The 19,403-nt window shown below is 35.2% G+C and overlaps 2 protein-coding genes across 3 annotated transcripts in view; one reads left to right on the top strand and one right to left on the bottom strand.

Moving 5' to 3' along the window:
* Window positions 1-307, bottom strand: part of na (sodium leak channel non-selective protein na) — a 231,003-nt gene extending 230,696 nt beyond the window's left edge. Inside the window, exon 1 of the mRNA XM_075361924.1 lies at window positions 77-307. Coding sequence (XP_075218039.1) covers window positions 77-190 — 114 coding nt within the window. The 5' untranslated portion in view covers window positions 191-307. The remainder of the gene's footprint in view (window positions 1-76) is intronic.
* Window positions 308-682: 375 nt separating this feature from the next.
* Window positions 683-19,403, top strand: part of LOC142322905 (uncharacterized) — a 53,193-nt gene continuing 34,472 nt past the window's right edge. For both annotated transcript variants that reach the window (XM_075362022.1, XM_075362083.1), the window contains exon 1: window positions 683-839. In XM_075362022.1, coding sequence (XP_075218137.1) covers window positions 776-839 — 64 coding nt within the window. In that variant the 5' untranslated portion in view covers window positions 683-775. The remainder of the gene's footprint in view (window positions 840-19,403) is intronic.

The following is a 19,403-nucleotide window of genomic DNA, read 5'->3' on the forward strand; positions in this document are numbered from 1 at the left end:
AGTTTACAGTTAATTGCACAAAATTACACTTAAAAAGGCAATAAATAAAAAATTGCGTTTAAAATTCTACACGTACTTTATTTACCCATTCTATGTCTGCACTCTCATTCAAAGACTCCTCTGGTCCATAATCCGCTAACACTTGATCTCCCTTCAAACTTTGCTTCCGACCTAACATCATGACAAGCATTCGGTATAAATATTCTTCATCTGTTATTAAAATCACTCTCAATTATAACTAAATTGCACGGATTCGCAACCATCGATTCTTTCAAGTATCAGATGTAAAATAAGCGCGCGCATATGAATGGTGTTACGATCGCTAAGCCATGCTAAAAGAACAGAACAAAGAAATTAAAACTAGAAAAAGAAATATGCTGAACTTGTAGAAAATTTATTTAATCAATATCATATTTATTATTATTGAATATAATAAACTGAAAATATATTGAATAATATAATCAAACTGTATAGGTGATAAAATAGTAGCGTAAATAAAGATTTCTGCAGAAATCTCGATTATTTATTTGAAATTATAAATTAACAATAATAAATAACATAACTAACAATTATTAAATTAATAAATATTTATTAAACAACATTAAAAACTAATTAAAACAAAGTTATATAAGTTAAAATCTGAAAATCCTGTTGAATTATGTAGGCATTTCTAATCTTTCAATTGTCTTATCCGGTGGGCGGGTAGTAACATCTGTGTGTGGTAGGTTAGGTGTATGATAAAACTTTGTTATTCATCTTGTGTAATTCGGAAAAAATGTTCGACAGCGATGATATGTATGAGATTCCGGACAGTGATGCAAAAATATATATGACATTAGGTGACACATCTTTTTACAGTTTGTAATATATTGGAAATTATTTCTTGTATCATTATTTAATTCATAATTTCTAGTGGGAATTTGTCACTATACATGTTCTTCCGCCATTGCCTACCACTTTTTGGCGTTTGGCGTGACTGTTGAATGATAAAAATGTTACAAATTTTAGTATTAAATAATATTATTAATAAGGGCGACCAAAACTTCCTTATTTATAGTGCAGACTCCATCAGCAGCCTATGTAACTTAAGATATTTTTGTTCTAACATGCCTATGAAATGTTATCAATAAATATATAACCACTTGTTTATAACATTTGTAATTTAGGTTTAAAAAGAATGTTTCCTCTGATACTATATTTTTGAATATCTAGTCAAATGAATATAATTTTAATATGGTGTAGATTAAGAAATAGTGAATTGTTACTATTAAATTCTACCAGAATAAAATTGGAAGTGGTAATTCAGTAGATCTCTGTAGAGATAGTTATTGCCTAGTTATGTTAGTGTTATATGAAGTTAGATATAATATCAACTGTGCATTATATTTTGAACTTAGTTGATTGATTTTAACATACATTTACTGATCTTTTTGCAGACAAATTATTAATTAGATTTTATTCTCAGAGACTTTTTACTTAAATCTCCATGACTATTTAATTTAAAAACAGTTTATTAATTTTGCCTTTAAAATAAATGGAAAATATATGATTTACACCGATGTTACAACTATTGCCCAGTTCCTTTGTCAGTTAGTGGTTAGTATTGAGATTATGAGATTAGCTGTGTGATTGTAACTAATTTTTTTGTATCTTACTAAAACAATGGAAATGTACCATTAAAAAAGCAGATGTTTTCAATGATGCTTATCTTCCAGTGTTAGGGAAATATTCTACTTGTGTAGGATAGATTATTTGATCCGTGTTATGATTTAATTAATTAGTTGTGTTGGTGAAATTTAGGTAGTTTATCCGAACCCACTGGGTTGGTGTAGTGGTGAACGCGTCTTCCCAAATCAGCTGATTTGGAAGTCGAGAGTTCCAGCGTTCAAGTCCTAGTAAAGCCAGTTATTTTTACACGGATTTGAATACTAGATCGTGGATACCGGTGTTCTTTGGTGGTTGGGTTTCAATTAACCACACATCTCAGGAATGGTCGAACTGAGAATGTACAAGACTACACTTCATTTACACTTATTCATATCATCCTCATTCATCCTCTGAAGAATTATCTAGATGGTAGTTACCGGAGGCTAAACAGGAAAAAGAAAGAAAAAGGTAGTTTATCCAAACACCAGAAAATCACAAAAACTGCACCATGTGTTTTTCCATTAAGTTTTTAGATTAATTAGCATTTAGTGGATTCCGGAAATACACACTTAGCAGAAACAGAAAAAACCCTAATAATTTAATCTAACCTAATATATTGTATTTTAAACCCTTGACTCAAATCCTTTACCAAAAGCTGGCTGTAATGTTTTTCCAAGGAAATGCACACTTAAGAAAAAAATTTAATTGAAAGAATTCATTCATTGGCTTTTTCAGGATAAATCCTAGAAACATCAGCCAAAAAGAACAAATAATTTTGAATTAAGTCTTCTGTAAGGTTCCTTAAGGTATTGTTTTCTGTCAGTCTTCCTTAAATGTTTTTTCCCCATATCCTTTAAACATTTGTATTATTATACTTGGATCATCTAGATCAACAAAATTGAATTTGATTTTTTTTCAGATATGTGTATATATTGTGTTGTTGAGTGCTGCTCTGCGGACAATTAATGAAATAACACACACAGCTGACCAGCCAGTTCAGATTTGGAATTCATATAGTAAACATACATAGTTAAAAATAGTTTTATACAATACAATATTCAGTTCAGTTAAGTTGTAATTCAATTCAATACAAGATGTGTTTCAATAAAGTATTTATACAATTGAACTAAAGTGGGATTCATTTGTTCCCCAACATTATTTGGTGCTGAAACCCGGGAAAAATTGTTGCGCGACAATTTACATGTTTGGAATTTTCAAGTTATTGTTCGCAAGAGAGTAACCTAGTTTTATTTATATATTCATGTAACTATTATAGACCTTATTTTTATTATCAACTGTATACATCAGTGGAGTTTTCTGGTGTAAATGTGCTCAATACTTAATTTAATTTTAGATCATTATCATTGTTATTATTATTATTATTATTATTCTTTTATGATTATTATTATTATTCTTTTATGATTGTTATTCTTCGCTTATGTCAACATGATAAAACTCAAATGGCAATACCTGATTTATTGATTGTCCAAAGGGGCCGTATAAAAGGCAATTTAACCAGATTTGAAGCATTTTTTTCGAGATTTCAAGCCGATCGGTCATTATTTTCTGAATTGCAAATAAGATTAGAAAGAACTAAAAACTTAATTGTTGAATTTAATAGCATTCAGGATCAAATTGAGGATTATTTTATTGAAAGCAACTCTACCAAACCCTTCGACCCAGAGGTCGAACAACAAGAATTTGAAGACAGATTCTATAATATTATCAGTAAAGCCAAAGCAGTTGTTCTCACTGCCGCAAACACCAGTAACGATTTTTCCACTAATGCTCCATCCTAATGCTCCTAACTAATGCTCCAACAAGGATGTTCCATCCTTGAAGGAACCTTACGCTTTCCCTCAAATAAGGCTTCTGCAGCTTGATATTCTAACCTTTTCCGGTTTGTATGAAGACTGGACTCCATGCAAGGAAGTCTTCACGGCAACCATTGACAAAAATACTTTTTTAGACGATGTTCACAAATTATACTATCTCTGTCAATCTCTTAAGGGCGGTACCGCTGCAAAAATAATAGATGCAGTCTACCTAAGTTCTCACAGTTACAAGGATGCGTGGAATTTATTAGTTACCAGATTTCAAAACAGAAGAGTTATCGTTACACGACACATTAAAGCCATTTTTGATCAGCAAAATATTGAAAGGGAATCTAGCTCTTCCCTTAGGCATCTTCTTGACAATACAACCGTCCACTTAAAGGTGTTTTCTGCCCAGAAACAACCAATAGAACATTGGGATTCCTTATTAGGGAATGGCAAATGGCGGCCACACCAAATAAAATTCCAACCTTTAAAGAATTCACAGTTTCTATATAAACGTTCCCGTGTATTAGAGACAATAGCTAATAGTAGTGTGAAAAGACAAATTTTAGCTCAGGCTCACACAAATTCAAAGTTATCACAATTAAAAAATAGTCATCAATTGAAGGGCTATAATCCTAACATTACAAGTAGAAAACCTACTTTCTTAGCTACTCAAAATACTAACTCAAACTGTTCTTTGTGTAAAAAATATTTAACTGACTTACCGACATAGAAATGAATTTAAATGAAAAAAGGATCACGTAAAGAAGTTTAACTTATGTTTCAACTGTTAACAATCTTGACACATGAGAAAGGATTGCAAGCTAATCAGCACATGTAAACTATGCTCTCAAAGACACAATTCACTTTTACTTCCATCGACATCTAATACTAAAGCAGAATCAATCCGTGCAGATATGCCAAGTGACAATCCAAACCAAATACCAAGTAAAAATGTCCAAATTGTCAGTCACTCTATTGACAAACATATATCTCAAAAACAGATCTTATTATCTACTGCCATAATAGAAATAATAGACAGATTTGGTCATTTCATTACATGCCGTGCACTGCTTGACTTGGGATCCTCAATCAACATCATGAGTGAATCTGTCTCTTAGGAGCTCACACTTCCTAACAGAAAGACTGAAACATCTATAGCCGGCGTTGGATCCGTTAACACAGCTGCCCAGCATTGTGTAAGTGGAGTAATAAAATCCAGAAATTCAAATTTTAGGACTCAGCTTGACTTTCATGTCTTACCAAAAATCACACAGTTGCCTCCAAACACAAGAGTTAACACTTCAGAATAGAAACTTCTGCAAACCGTCGTGTTGGCAGATCCTTTATTTAATCGGCCTCAAAGAATTGACATTTTAATTGGGGCAGAAATTTTCTTTGATTTATTGTGTGTGGGTCAATTTAGACTCAAAAATAGCAGTATTGTGCTACAGAAAACTACATTTGGTTGGTTAATTTCTGGTTCCTTGCCAAATTCATCATCCGTTAATGTTGAAACTCATTGTTGTCCAACAACCGTTAGTGATATTGACAAGCAGTTGCAATCATTTTGGTCAATTGAAGAAGTAAATGGTCACAAAAATAGCGAAACCCCTTTTACTGGAGAAGATGCTGCATGCGAAAATCACTTTATGCATAACGTAACAAGAAATCAGGAAGGACGCTTTATTGTGACATTGCCTATGAGACTAAACATTACAACGCTAGGAAATTCCAGAGATGCACCAATTAAAAGATTCTATTGACTTGAGAAGCAGTTAGAAAGAAATGAAAGTCTAAGGGAGCAATACATAGAGTCCATGGAAGAATACAAGAGTTTAGGTCATACGGAAGCTATTGATGAGAAAATGATTGTCAACCCTACTTACTACATTCCACATCATTCAGTTATAAAACAAGACAGTTCAACCACCAAGCTTCGCATTGTTTTCGATGCTTCCTGCAAAACAGATACAGGTGTCTCGCTTAATGAATGCCTCAGAGTCGGTCCAGTAGTCCAGGATGACTTAATTTCAATTATCACACACTTTAGAAAACATAAATTTGTGATGACTGCAGACATAGAAAAAATGTACCAGCAAATATTAGTTAATCCTCAACAGACAAACCTAGAGTTGATCTTCTGGAGGAAGGATCCTGCTGAACCACTAGAAGTATAATGACAGGCGCAGACTCTATTAATGAAGCGCTCGAAGTACAGACTTGATTATTAAAAATCCTGAAAGGCGGATGTTTTAAGCTAAGAAAGTGGTGCGCAAATGATTCACGGTTAATACAAAACTTGTCTTATGATCAAGTGGAGGCTAAGTCAACTTATGACATAAATCATGACAACTCTGTCAAGACATTAGGAGTGCGCTGGAATCCACAAACAGATACATTTCACTTTGTTTTACAATTTGACAGTACCACTCCTAAACATGTTAGCAAAAGAATACTTCTTTCCGAGATTTCAAGAATTTTTGATTCGTTAGGTTTAATTGGGCCAGTTGTGCTGACAACGAAAATCCTCTTGCAGGATCTGTGGCACCTAAAGCTGAGCTGGGACGAAAGTGTTCCACTTCACATCCATAATGAATGGCTCAGAATTAGGAATTCATTTACTGCACTCAACCATTTAAAGATACCCAGATACATTAACGCTTTTGCAGATTACGACGTGCAAATGCACACATTTTCTGACTCCCCGAAAAGAGGATACGGTGCCTGCATATATCTGATAAGTGAAGATAATCAAGGCAATATCAACGTCATACTTGTGTGCTTAAAATCCAGAGTGGGTCTCCTCAAAAGGTTGACTTTACCGAGTTTAGAACTGTATGGTGTCACTCTAGCTGCTGAATTGGCACAAAAAACGGCCACATCATTAAAGCTTAAGGCTGTCAATCAACATTATTGGTCAGATTCCAAAATTGTTTTGACTTGGATAGCATCACCCTTTACCAATTGGAATATATTTGTATCAAATAGGATAGTAAAAATCCAAGAAATATCAGAACCATATATGTGGTGTCATGTTAAGAGGAAAGACAATTCTGCTGACATGTCTTCACGGGGCTCATCAGTTGATCAATTATCTAAATCATCACTTTAGTGGAATGGTCCACAGTGGCTATCAGAAACCTCAAATTGAAATCGACCACAAAAATCTGAATATTCTGTAAATGAATTGCCGAAGTGCAGATAAACAATCATGTCACATTATTGACATGGAAGATGATTTTACTCACAGATTTTCATCATTCATTAAGCTCAAACGAGTAATTGCATACATTCTTAGATTCATAAACAATTTGAAAGAGAAAAAAAAGATAAAAAACAACAAGGACCATTACTAGTAACTGAACTAAGACGATCAGAAACCATTCTTGTGAAATTAAATCAAAAAAAGGAATTCAAGTATGAATACAATCAATTAAGAAAAGGCAAAGGATTAGAAACATCCAGCAAACTATTATCTCTGTCCCCATTTACTGACAGCAACGAGGTCATCAGGATGGACGGTAGAATTAAAAATTCTGATTTCACTTACGATCAAAGACATCTAATTCTATTGCCTTACAACAGTCATTTAACAAGGCTCACTGCGAGGTATGAACACACAAGACAATTGCATGCCGGATTGCAAGCTCTACTCGCATCTCTTAGATTAAAATTTTGGCCGGTCAATGGCTTTAGACTTGCAAAGCAAATAGTTTGTGAATCCATAACCTGTTTTAGAGCTAAGCCAAGATTCATACAATAGCAAATGGGTGACCTACCTGTTGAGCGAATACAGTCCAGTCGGTCAGACCAATTTTAAACATCGGTGTTGACTATTGTGGACCAATTGAAATACTTACTACTCACAGACGTGGAGCTAAAGGTATTAAGGGTTACATATTCATGTGTATGACTACAAAGGCATCCCTTCATTGCAGCATTGCATAGTTTTTTCGCCCGCAGAGGAAAATGTTCCAAAATATTCAGCGATAATGCAAAGAATTTTATTGAAGCTTGGAATGAGTTAAAGCAGCTATTTTCCTCACCAGCACATAACGAAAGGATCACTCCAGTTCTTTCTAATGACAATATAACTTGGAAGTTCAGTCCTCCCAGGTCCCCGCATTTCGGTGGATTGTGGAAGGCAGGAGTCAAATCCGTAAAGCATCACTCTGCCAGAATAACTGGTAGAGCATTGCTCATTTATAAAGAATTAAATACAGTATTATGTCGCATTGAAGGCTGCCTGAATTCTCGTCTATTGACCCCTCTCTCTTCCGACCCTTCAGATCTAGCACTCTTAACCCTTGGGCATTTCTTAATAGGTCAACCGCTCGCCATGATTCCAGAAGAAGAATACACTGAAACGAGTAGCATCCATCTAAATAGATGGCAACGTATTAAACAACTAAGTCAATACTTTTGGTCGAGATGGTGCAAGGACTACATCAGTGAGCTGCAGCAATGTGCAAAATGGAAGGGAGCCTCACAAAATCTACAAAATGGAACCGTAGTTTTAATTCACGAAGATAATGTTCCTCCCTTAGTTTGGAAATTGGGTCGTGTAGTAGAGACCATCAAGGGACAAGATGATAAGGTTAGAGTAGCACTAGTGCAGACCAAAACACAGGCACTTAAACGGAGTATAACCAAGTTATGCCACTTCCCAGTTTAGAATGACTTTTTAATAATGTGTTGTATTGAACATTTAAATGATATTTTCATTTCAAGTATATGAAGCTTTTATGTTTTTACTTTGTTAATTTTATTGTCTTTTTTTTTTTGTAACTGGTTAATCACAAAATTGTTTTATAATTTCAATTTTTTGTAACTATTTAAGTTTTGAAAACGTAATGTTTCCAAGGTGGGCGGAATGTTGTGTTGTTGAGTGCTGCTCTGCGGACAATTAATGAAATAACACGTATAGCTGACCAGCAAGTTCAGATGTGGAATTCATATAGTAAACATACATAGGTTAAAAATAGTTTATACAATACAATATTCAGTTCAGTTAAGTTGTAATTCAATTCAATACAAGAGTGTTTCAATAAAGTATTTATACAATTGAACTAAAGTGGGATTCATTTGTTCCCCAACATATATCATTGTCTAGTTTTGCATAAATTTTCCATCTGTCCTAAATTATAGTAGTTACAAGTTTAATAAATTTCTTATTTATGGCAATATTTTGGCATCTCTTTATCAGTGACATTACACTTTTTTTCCTATAAATACCACCAAAGACCCATCTTTATTGATCTTCCAACAATAATTTACTATGATATTCTTATTCTGATAAGGATATCATAAAGTTCAGTAATGCTGTGCAGCTCACCTATTGCTGTAGTCTTTGCTAACAATAATGTAACAGATTTCCCATAAAAAATTAAACCAATCTACAACTCTTTATACTCTTGTTGCATTTAAATTGATCCACTGCATTTTCAAGTTTGCATATGTAACAGTACACAAAGAGCAATGCTTGCCAAATTTGTAATTTGCATACACTAAGCCAAAGTCCCTTCATAAATTGAGCACCTTGCGACTGCAGTTTCGATGCCTTAATCTATAAGGTTAACATGAATTTTCTCTATCTCTTGATGATGAAAAAAAATAATCGAATTCGATTCATAGCAATTAATGCCTTTTTTCATCTCTGTGTGGCAGTAACTTATAAAAAGTTAATGCAAAAATCGAGAGCTGTTTCATTTATACTTATCTGTTGAAGCAATTCACTGTATGTTCTCTTTTAATTGTCATTTTTATACAATTTACTGTATAAATTTATGAACATACACAGTGAGAATAAAGAATAATAATAAAAATGTATAAGCTCTGCCACTCAAAACTTTGTCTATTTTTCCAATATTCTTGTTAACTACCACAATTTAGTGTGTGAATTTTATATTGATCAAATGTGTTTAGTTGTGGTTTTAAGTATTTTGTGTAAAATTTGCATGTGAGGTGGAAGCCTGTGTATGTGTGTCTAATTTTTATGAAGTAATTTACAAAGTTATTTTGATATGTTGTTCTTATCTTAAGCAGATTCAAAAATCCTTGAATTCAAAACACATGAATAATATGAAATTTAGCACACAAATAATATTAAATTTAGCAAAAACAACAGTCAGTGAACAATCACAACATAGTTTGAGTACAACATTTAATATCATTAAATTAATTTCCTAATTGCTTCAAGAGAACATCCTAACATCACAACTGTTAGATTCATTGCTGATTAGGAAACTGGACAGTAGTATTTTAAGGTATGGATGTATATTTCCATACATTTGGAAAGCGAGTTACAATTAAATTATTTATAAATAACTTAAATTAAAACAATTAATCCATATACCTGTTCATTGTGCTGAACAGAAATTTCTGTGCTGAAACTGAAGATGAAATTTCTGTATCTCCTAAAATACTTCACTTTTTATGATCAGTAATTACTGCATCCAATATCCTCAGTTATCTGTTTACATATAAAAATCTTTGTCAATGTAGTTTTTACTTTCTACGTATTCCTTTTGGAGCAAATTGAGTAAACCCGTAAATATATTTTTTATTTTATGTACATGGCTCTGTCACAAACTCTCTCTGCTATTCGCCTGAAAAACCTCTTCATTTTTACTTTATTAACCCACTTGTAACATCTCACCCTTAACCTCAGATTTTTTTTTGTTTCCTTTTCTAGTTTTCACTCTATCATAACATATTACGCTAGTAACAAATATTTTTAAGAAAATCGTATTTTCTTTTGCACGAAATCTCTCCTTGCTTGTGCTATGCTGCTTTTGATCTCAACCTTCGTCCATCTTTTGTAATTTTATTACTCATAAAAATTGTCCTACTTTTGCTAATTGTGTTCCCCTATATTAATATATATTTTGTTATCATCTTCTGATATTTTATAACCTTTGTGTTATTTTTATTTATTCTCAATTGAACTTATTTCAAGCAATAAATTCATACCATTCAGTATCCCTTTTGTTGTTTGGTTGCTATAAAAAAAAAAATCAATTGAGTCAAACACTTTTGGTCCAAACACTTGGATAGTTTACACCACTCTCAAATTTATCTGGTAATTCTTTCACTACTAATAAACACAGGTTGAACAGCTTTGGGGGTAGAAAGCACTTTTTTCTCATATTCTTCATATGTAAAGTATACTGAATATTTTTTATGCAGGAAATGTTAAACTGACAACACATCAGGTTTTTTTTTATACAGGTACTATTTTTCCCTGTTCCCAAACTCTAGCTTACTAGCACTTTTCTCATGATATATATACAGGGTCATTCACGGGAACCGGATGTTTTTAAAATAATCATAAAAAATTGAATATTTACTTTAAAAAAGTTTTATTGGTACTGAAACACTTGTTAAATCAAAGCATTTATTACTTACTCGTGAACGAAAAATTATGTCCGGCAAGTGATGTCCATTTTGGGCAATACATTGTTGTAGCCTTTCACGGTAACTGGCCTCAATTCTTTGCAGCATGTCTACATCAATCTGGGTGACGTGATGACGAATTGCGATATTTAGGTCCTCCAATGTACGCGGTTTATTGCCGTACACACACAATTTCAGAAACCCCCACAGAAAAAAATCACAACTACTCAAGTCGGGGGACCGAGGGGGCCAAGGAATGTCGCCGAATCTGGAAACTATCCGTTACGGAGAACAGCCATCGTTGCCCTCGCTGTGTGCGCTGTAGCTCCATCCTGCTGGAATAACACATTTTGAAAATCGATTCCCCGGTTTCGTAACTCAGGGATGAAAAACGTATTCAACATCGCAATGTAACGATCAGCTGTTACAGTTACGGCGGCAGCGTCATTTCCTTAAAAAAAATATGGAAAACATGTCCTTTTCAAAGTAGTCTAAAGCCATATAATTTCAGCAGATCAGTTGGAGCACAATTTGCGAGCAAGCATGTGAAATTGGTAAGTGTACTATCAGCTATACATGCATTTGTTGAAGAAGGGGGTAGCAGGTGATGTACTATGTGGGTAGTGTAGTGCCGAACACAAAGGGTGATGCTGTTTTGTGTGAGTATGTTCCCGTTAAAGCCAATCAGGGCTACGAACGAACCCACCGAGTCGGTCTAGTGGTTAACACGTCTTCCCAAATCAGCTGATTTGGAAGTCGAGAGTTACAGCGTTCAAGTCCTAGTAAAGCCAGTTATTTTTACACGGATTTGTATACTAGATGATGGATACCGGTCTTCTTTGGTGGTTGGGTTTCAATTAACCACACATCTCAGGAATGGTCGAACTGAGAATGTACAAGACTACACTTCATTTACACTCATACATATCATCCTCTGAAGAATTATCTAAACGGTAGTTATCGGAGGCTAAACAGAAAAAAGAAAAAAAAAGGGCTATGAACGGGTGCGGTGGGGTGGGGTGGTGATTGGAAGCGTCACGAGGTGGGTGTCTTCCCCTAGGGGGTTGAGATGTGTGTGTGTGCTTGTTCCTGCACAGCTCACTACTTCAAGTCTCATTGCTTACATTCAACAAACTGAGCATCTTTACCAAACAAAATTCTAACTGCTGGCTGTCAAGTCTGTTGTCTGTTAAGCTGGCTGTAAGGTGTCTGGTATCTTATTGTTGCGCCATTATAATTTTTCTACATCTGTATACTTTTGAGGTTTTAGGACCTGTAGTTTGGTTGTGTTATTTAAAAAAAAAAAAAAAAAAATTAAAAGCATGTATGGGTGCAAAAGGCTTAGCAATGCAAAACCGAAAAGTAGTGGGCGAGAGGAAAAATAAAGTGAATGAAGTAATTAATGAAACTGTAAAATTAAATTATTTTTCAAAAATAATCAGGAAAAACTTCTTCCCAATCCAGTTGAACATCCTCACAAAGTTCAAAAGTTGATAAAGAAACGTATGGAGTAAATGTGTAAAATTTATTTTTTGAAAAATATTCATATTTTTACCCAAATTTGCCGCCCTGAGTTCAAGCGCATGTCTAAATTTGGCATGTAATATATATCGTGAGGAAAGACCTTTGTAGATCCTGTTATGCCTACTGCTGAACAAGAAGCCTGAGTTAATGATCAATCTAGTGTCACATCATTGTCGTGGAGGTCCAAATAAAGCTGCATCCAATGCTGAAGAAAACGAAGATGTTTTAAAACATGATACTACTAGTATTACTAGAAACCAAGTAATGATCTAATATTGTGGAAAATTTAAAACACTACGGGAGACAATTTTTTTAAAAAGTGATTTCAATCAAAATAAATATGGTGACTGAACAATACAAGAGTTCACCATGATAAAAACAGATTTTTGAAGAAAGCATTGACAGAAAATTTGCTAATTGAGAATAATGAATATGGGTTACCTGGTGTATTCCCCCAGCCAGTGATCTTTGTTTTATGGCTCCTGCTACAACTGTTTTGTCTAACTTCTTCAATTCAGTGACAGTGGATTAAAGAACATGAGCATGCTCACCTCAATAATGTATTAACCTACAAACGGGTAGCTGCTGAAATGAGGAAGCTTGATAACCAGTTACAGACTCAAATTGAAAAAGTAAAATACTAGAGGGCTGTGCTTCAAAGAGTGGTTGCTATGTACAAGAAGTTACTTTACATGGCCTTGCCTTTAGAAAAGAAGATTAACTGTTTGGTTTTACTAATAATGGAAACCACATGATGTGCCTAGAACTGATTGCAGAATTTGACCCTTTTTTAAAAGCCCATATTATAAGCATGGAAACCCTTGTCAAGGTAAACTTAGATCCCTACATTTCACCTAAAATTTATGACAAGTTGATTAAAATGATGTAGAAGTATTATAGAAAGTGTGGTAAAAGAAGTGAAAACCTCAAAATACTCTTCAATAATAGCTGATTCTACCCCTGATGTTACACATGATGACCAGTTATCTTTCTCCTAAGGTTTGTGAATGAATCCTGATATCCTAAAAAATGCTTGTAGATTTTTTAAAAACCAAGGTTATACAGGAAAAGAATTTTTCATCCAGTTTTGGAATTTGAAGGCACATGGCTTTACATGTAGTATTGATGCAGACAATCGTTTGATAACACTTAAGGTATGTCTGAGGTCTACTCTGGATTACAAATTAGATTGAAAGAAGCAAATTGATTGATATTTTACGTGCCATGTTCTGCCCATTGCCTTAATTTGGTGGGATCTATTGTGGCATTCTGCCACAAGATCTTTATAGATCATTCTTTGATTTTTTACAAGATCTATACAATTTTTTTTCATCATGTAATTAATGCTAATATCATTTTTTAAGCCTGGTAATAAGAATTTCTTTATAAATTCATTGAGCATAAAAAGATGGTTGGCCAGGGTAGAGGCATTCAAAAGCCTCAACAGAGAATATAAAAAAAATTGCCGCCAAATTGTAAGATTTTGAAAATGTCTCATTTTTGAGGTCCAAAAACATGTGGGACTGGTGGCAAAAATGTGAAAGTTTATAGCAGTAAGTACTTATGTACTTTTTTTGTCGTCAGTCTTTTGACTGGTTTGATGCAGCTCTCCAATATTTTCTATCTAGTGCTAGTCGTTTCATTTCGGGATACCCCTACATCCTGCATCCCTAACAATTTGTTTTACATATTCCAAACGTTGCCTGCCTGCACAATTTGTCCCTTCTACCTCTCCCTTCAATATTAAAGCGATTATTCCAGGATACGTTAATATGTGGCCTATAAGTTTGTCTCTTCTTTTAATCATATTTTTCCAAATGCTTCCTTCTTCATCAATTTCCTGCAACACCTCTTCATTTGTCACATTATCCACCCATCTGATTTTTAATCTTCTCCTATAGCACCACATTTCAAAACCTTCTAATCTTTTCTTCTCAGGTGTTCCGATAGTTGAAGTTTCACTAACATATAAAGCTATGCTCCAAACATATACTTTCAAAAATGCTTTCGTGACGTTTAAATTCATTTTTGATGTAAGCAAATTATATTTCTGAATGAAGGTTAGTTTTGCATGTGCTATTCGGCATTTTATATCGCTCCTGCTTCTTCCATCTTTAGTAATTTTACTTTCCAAATAACAAAATTCTTCTACCTCTGTAATCTTTTCTCCTCCTATTTTTATATTCAGTGGTTCATCTACATTATTTCTACTACATTTCATTACTTTCATTTTCTTGTTTATTTTCATGCGGTAGTTCTTGTGTAGGACTTCATTCATGCTGTTCATTGTTTCTTCTAAATCTTTTTTACTCCGGCTAGAATTACTATATCATTAGCAAATCGTATCATCTTTATCTTTTCACCTTGTACTGTTACTCCAGATCTAAATTGTTAAACATCATTAAGTGCTAGTTATATGTAAAGATTACTGGTAAGAAGGTAACTTCTACCAGGAAAACTGATGGTGGTTTATCTAAATCCACATCAATGGTTATATCAGCACATAAAGTTCCTGCTGCACCAATTATGCAGCAAACAATCAAGATCCCTCTGAAGGGATCTATTAAAACATCATCACCTGGAACGTGATCTCCGTTCTCCCTGGCATCCAAGCCCCCTCCATTCTCTCGAGATTGCTATGAGGATATGGTGGCAGATGAAGTGCCCAAAGAAGTAGAAAGTCATAAAATTCAAAAAGAAAAACCAGATAATTAATTTGGTAAGTAATCTACATACAGAGATTTTATGTATAACGTGAAAAATTATTCCTTATGGCTATGCAATTATTATTCAGTGGAATGTTTACACTCTCTGTTCTCGAGAGGATATTAAAATCCTAATAAAGGAAGAAAATCCTTTGATACTGTGTCTGCAGGAGACTCCCCTCCATGCTCAGTATGATGAGTCCTTTCATGGATATGTCTGCGAAAGATGGAACCATTAAACTGAGGAAAGAGGACATGAGGAAGTGGCTGTTTTCCTGATTCTTTATCTCTTGTCAGTGAAACATTTTCCTTTCATGATTCTTTTAGCTTGGGAATAGGAAGATGTCAACAGGGCCATGTCTAGCAAATACAGAGGCTGAAGCATCATAAGTGTTGTCTTTTTGAGAAAAAATTCATGAACAAGCAATGAAGTGTGAACAGGTGCTCTTTCATGGTGCAATTGCCATGAATTGTTTCGCCAAAAATCCAGGCCTTTTCTTCAGATTGCTTTACACAAATGATAGAACTTCCAGGTAGTACTCCTTTTTGACCATATGTAGCAAGAACTCATGATACACTAATTTGCTCTCTTGTCTTTGCACTAATTTGTACTGTTGCCTTGGTGGTAAGAACTCATGATACACTAATTTGTTGAAATTGAAGAACACAGTGATCAGAACCCTCACATTGAATTGAACTTGATAAACTTTTTTTTGGTATTGGCTCTTCAGAAAGCTTCCATTGAGACGATTACACCTTAGTTTCGATGTCGTACCCAAACACCTATGTTTCATCATTTATGACCTGTTTGAGCTGTTCTGACTTTCACTTCAGTCAGCAACTCCTGAGCAATGTTCATTTCAGCACTTCTTTTGGTAAAATTCAACAATTTTGGAACAAGTTTTGCTGCCATATATTTCATTTCCAAAACATCTGAAAAAATGCTTGGCCTTAGTGATTCGGCAGTTGTCCATAATCATCGATGTTGTCATCAGTTGCTGATGTGCTGGGATGTCCAGGGCACTCGTTATCTTGGCCAAAATTCGTTTTGATATTCATCTATTAAGAACTCTATTAAGTTTGCATTTATTAGTTCAAAACTCAATTATGGGCTAGTGATTTGGAGAGGTACCTATTATTAAAAAGCCTTTATTTACTCTTCAAAAATGATTTATTCAAATTATAATGAATAAGCATAGAATTGATTATACCCAGCCCTTATTTAGAATCATTAGAGTAGCATCAGTTTGAGCTTGTATATCTGTAAAGTACTTATTTTTTTATAGAAGTAGTAAAGAACGTAGAAATAAAAAAGAAGGAACTCAAGTATTAAGGAATTGTGTTTTTGATAAATTTGTACCTAGACAACAATTTATAAAAAGTTTTACTCATATTAAGCTTCAACATTTTTTAATCTTCTACCTTTAAATATTAAAAAAAATTATCAATAGGACTAAGTTTTTGAAAGTTGTCAGGGAATTCATATTTCACCGGGTGATATTTTTTTGATATTATAGAATAAATTGAGAAGAATTCTCCAATCTCTTACTGCTATTTTTTTTTTGTTAATGAGTCGAAGAAATACCATTTACATACCCCCCTTAAATAGGGAAGTGTCGGACTTGCACGGGTTTGGCTAGATGTAATTAAAAGCCTATGTGTACCCGCATTCTACCGACTAAAACTCCTTTCTCACTGTTCCTCCACTCCCAGGGCCTGACCTGCAGTCAAGCATTACTAGGCCCCAAAAGATGGCTTTGAGTTCAGGAGTCCCCATGCTTCATCATTGCCACCCATCTATGCAAGCACAGATGAATGGCGACTCCACAGAAGGCTGTCCCTCTCCTCCTCGCTCTCTGGGTACACATAGAATGTGTGTTCGCATGTATCCAATTCGCCACAATACATGCATAGGGGTGAATCTATGGAGATGAATTAAAAACTCCATGACCTGATAAAATCTGGGCAAGGAAAAACCCAACCTCACCATGGTTCCTTGTATATCATGGCTGCAACTGTGGAATGATGGAATGAGTCATCAGAACCCCTGCAATGACCTCAACTGCTGGGGTGGAGATTGTTCTATATGCAGACGCAATCTTGATAGCTCCTCTTCTGTGCAGCAAGGCCACCTTTTTTGGTTTCTTTCGATATCCAGAACATCAGCCCAGACCGCCACCGCATATAAAAGGACCAAAGTAGCAGCTATAAGAATGGGCTTTCTTTTACTGGGACTGGATCTCTGTCTATTGCTGCTAAGCTTTCCAAGAATAACTATAACCTCAGCCTTTTTTGAAGCCTTCATTATATGTGTTGTAAAACTGCGTGCCTTGTCAGTATAAACTCCAAGGTATTTTACCTTAATACTTGAGTTCCTTCTCTTTTATTTCTACGTTCTTTAATACTTCTATCAAAAAATAAGTACTTTACAGATACACAAGTTCTTAAACTGATGCTACTCTAAGGATTCTAAATAAGGGTAGTATATGATCAACTTAGAGATGTTCACCTTGAGCTCGTCAACACATAATGCTGATCTCTCTGCTTTTGCAACGACCCACCATAGCCAGGGCTGAAATTTTGTGTGGGGCCAGTTTCATACCTCTTGCTTGTAACCAATTACTGATAATTTTTATTGCTCCATTTGCAGAAGCCTCAACCTCCAACTTTGTATGACCCGCACTGAGAAGAGCGAGATCATCCACTTAGGTGATCAAAGTATTCTCCCCTGGAAGCTCCTGTCACAATATCATCAAATGCCAAGTTCCAAAGGATGGGGCCCAACACTGATCCCTGCAGGACTCCTCCACCCATCCAAAACTCAACATCACCCTTTTCTCTAGCCACACTAATGGTCCTGTCAAACAGGTAGTTATTGATGGTAGCCAACAAATATTCACTTTTGCCTCTTTTCCTGATTTCCTCCAAAACAAGCCACCAAGGAAGACTTCCAAATGCATTTTGAACATTTAGTAGGATGACTAGTGGAATTTGCCTTGTTCTCCTGGTTCCCACTGCCTGATCCTTAGCCCATTCAGTCACTCTGCTTATTGCATCAAGGGTGGATTTACCACGTGTAAATCCAAATTGCTGTGGAGAAAGTCTTGCAGAGTCCTGTATCTCTTCTCTCAATCTTTCTGCTAGCATATGCTCGTAGACCTTTCCCATGGCATTGAGGAGACCAATCGGTCTAAGTGTGAACTCCTGACCCCTTTTATCTGTGGGAATCATGACCAACCTAGCCTCTAGGACAGCTACATTTTGTCAATGCTTTGTTAACCACCTCAACAATTTGCCATGGGTACTCTGCTAGTTTTTTTAATGAAGATACCCTAGACACTGTCAGGTGTCAGGGCTTTCTAAAGATTTATTCTCATGACTACCACTTAAGCTCATTTATGGAAAATCATCTTTCTTGGATACAGAAAATATCAGTATGTTCAGGTTTATCAGTCAGAAACTGCTTTGATACAGTCCTTAAATTTTGCGCCCTGGATAGTGGGGCAGGATGGCCTTGAAGCCTCTTCATGACAATACGGTAGGCCCTCCCCCACAGGTCCACCTCGAGTCCATCAACAAAATTTAACCATGCCTCCTTTTTGGCTGCCCTGATCTCAGCACAACCTGTACTAGCTGACCTATACGCCACTTCAGCCTGCTCAGTAGATCCTGACTGTATTTTCCTAATCCTTTGTAGGAATTTCCTTGCCCTAAAATATTCCTTTCGTAATGCAGCAATTTGACTTAACCACCAGTACACTTTCCACATACTTGGTAAGTTTTAGGGATAATCTTCTCAAGCTCCTTCTTAACAGTTAACTGAAAGTATTCTCGGTTCCATTGAACCATTTCACCAAGCTTTCCTACAACAGAATCAGCAAATTGATCCACGTATCTTGATGAAGGAGACCATCTAGGGCTTCTTTTTGGTGTTAAGTTCCTATCAGTCAGCACAAAAAAAGCAATAGCCTTTAGATCACTATAAAATTCCTCAGCCAGTTAACTATTTTGTGGACTTAGCATGCATAGACCGCAGTAATGTCTAATACAGAACCCTGTCCTCTACTGATAAAAGTCGTGACAAAGGGGGTGTTCAAGTCACCAATTTCAAAACCCCTAGCATTGTTGTAACATATATCGTCTAGCCATGGAACGAAGACCTCCAAGCTGTGCGCACTCTGCGTTCATATCCCCAACCAGGATAAGCAATTCAAAGTGTCCCTAATAACGTTCTCAAGATCAGTAACAAATTCCTGGAATCTAACACCAGAGTTAGGAGAGATATAACCACAGACTAGTAGATAATGTG

The sequence above is a fragment of the Lycorma delicatula genome, chromosome 1 (genome assembly GCF_047948215.1).
Source record: "Lycorma delicatula isolate Av1 chromosome 1, ASM4794821v1, whole genome shotgun sequence".
NCBI classification, from domain to species: Eukaryota; Metazoa; Arthropoda; class Insecta; order Hemiptera; family Fulgoridae; genus Lycorma; species Lycorma delicatula.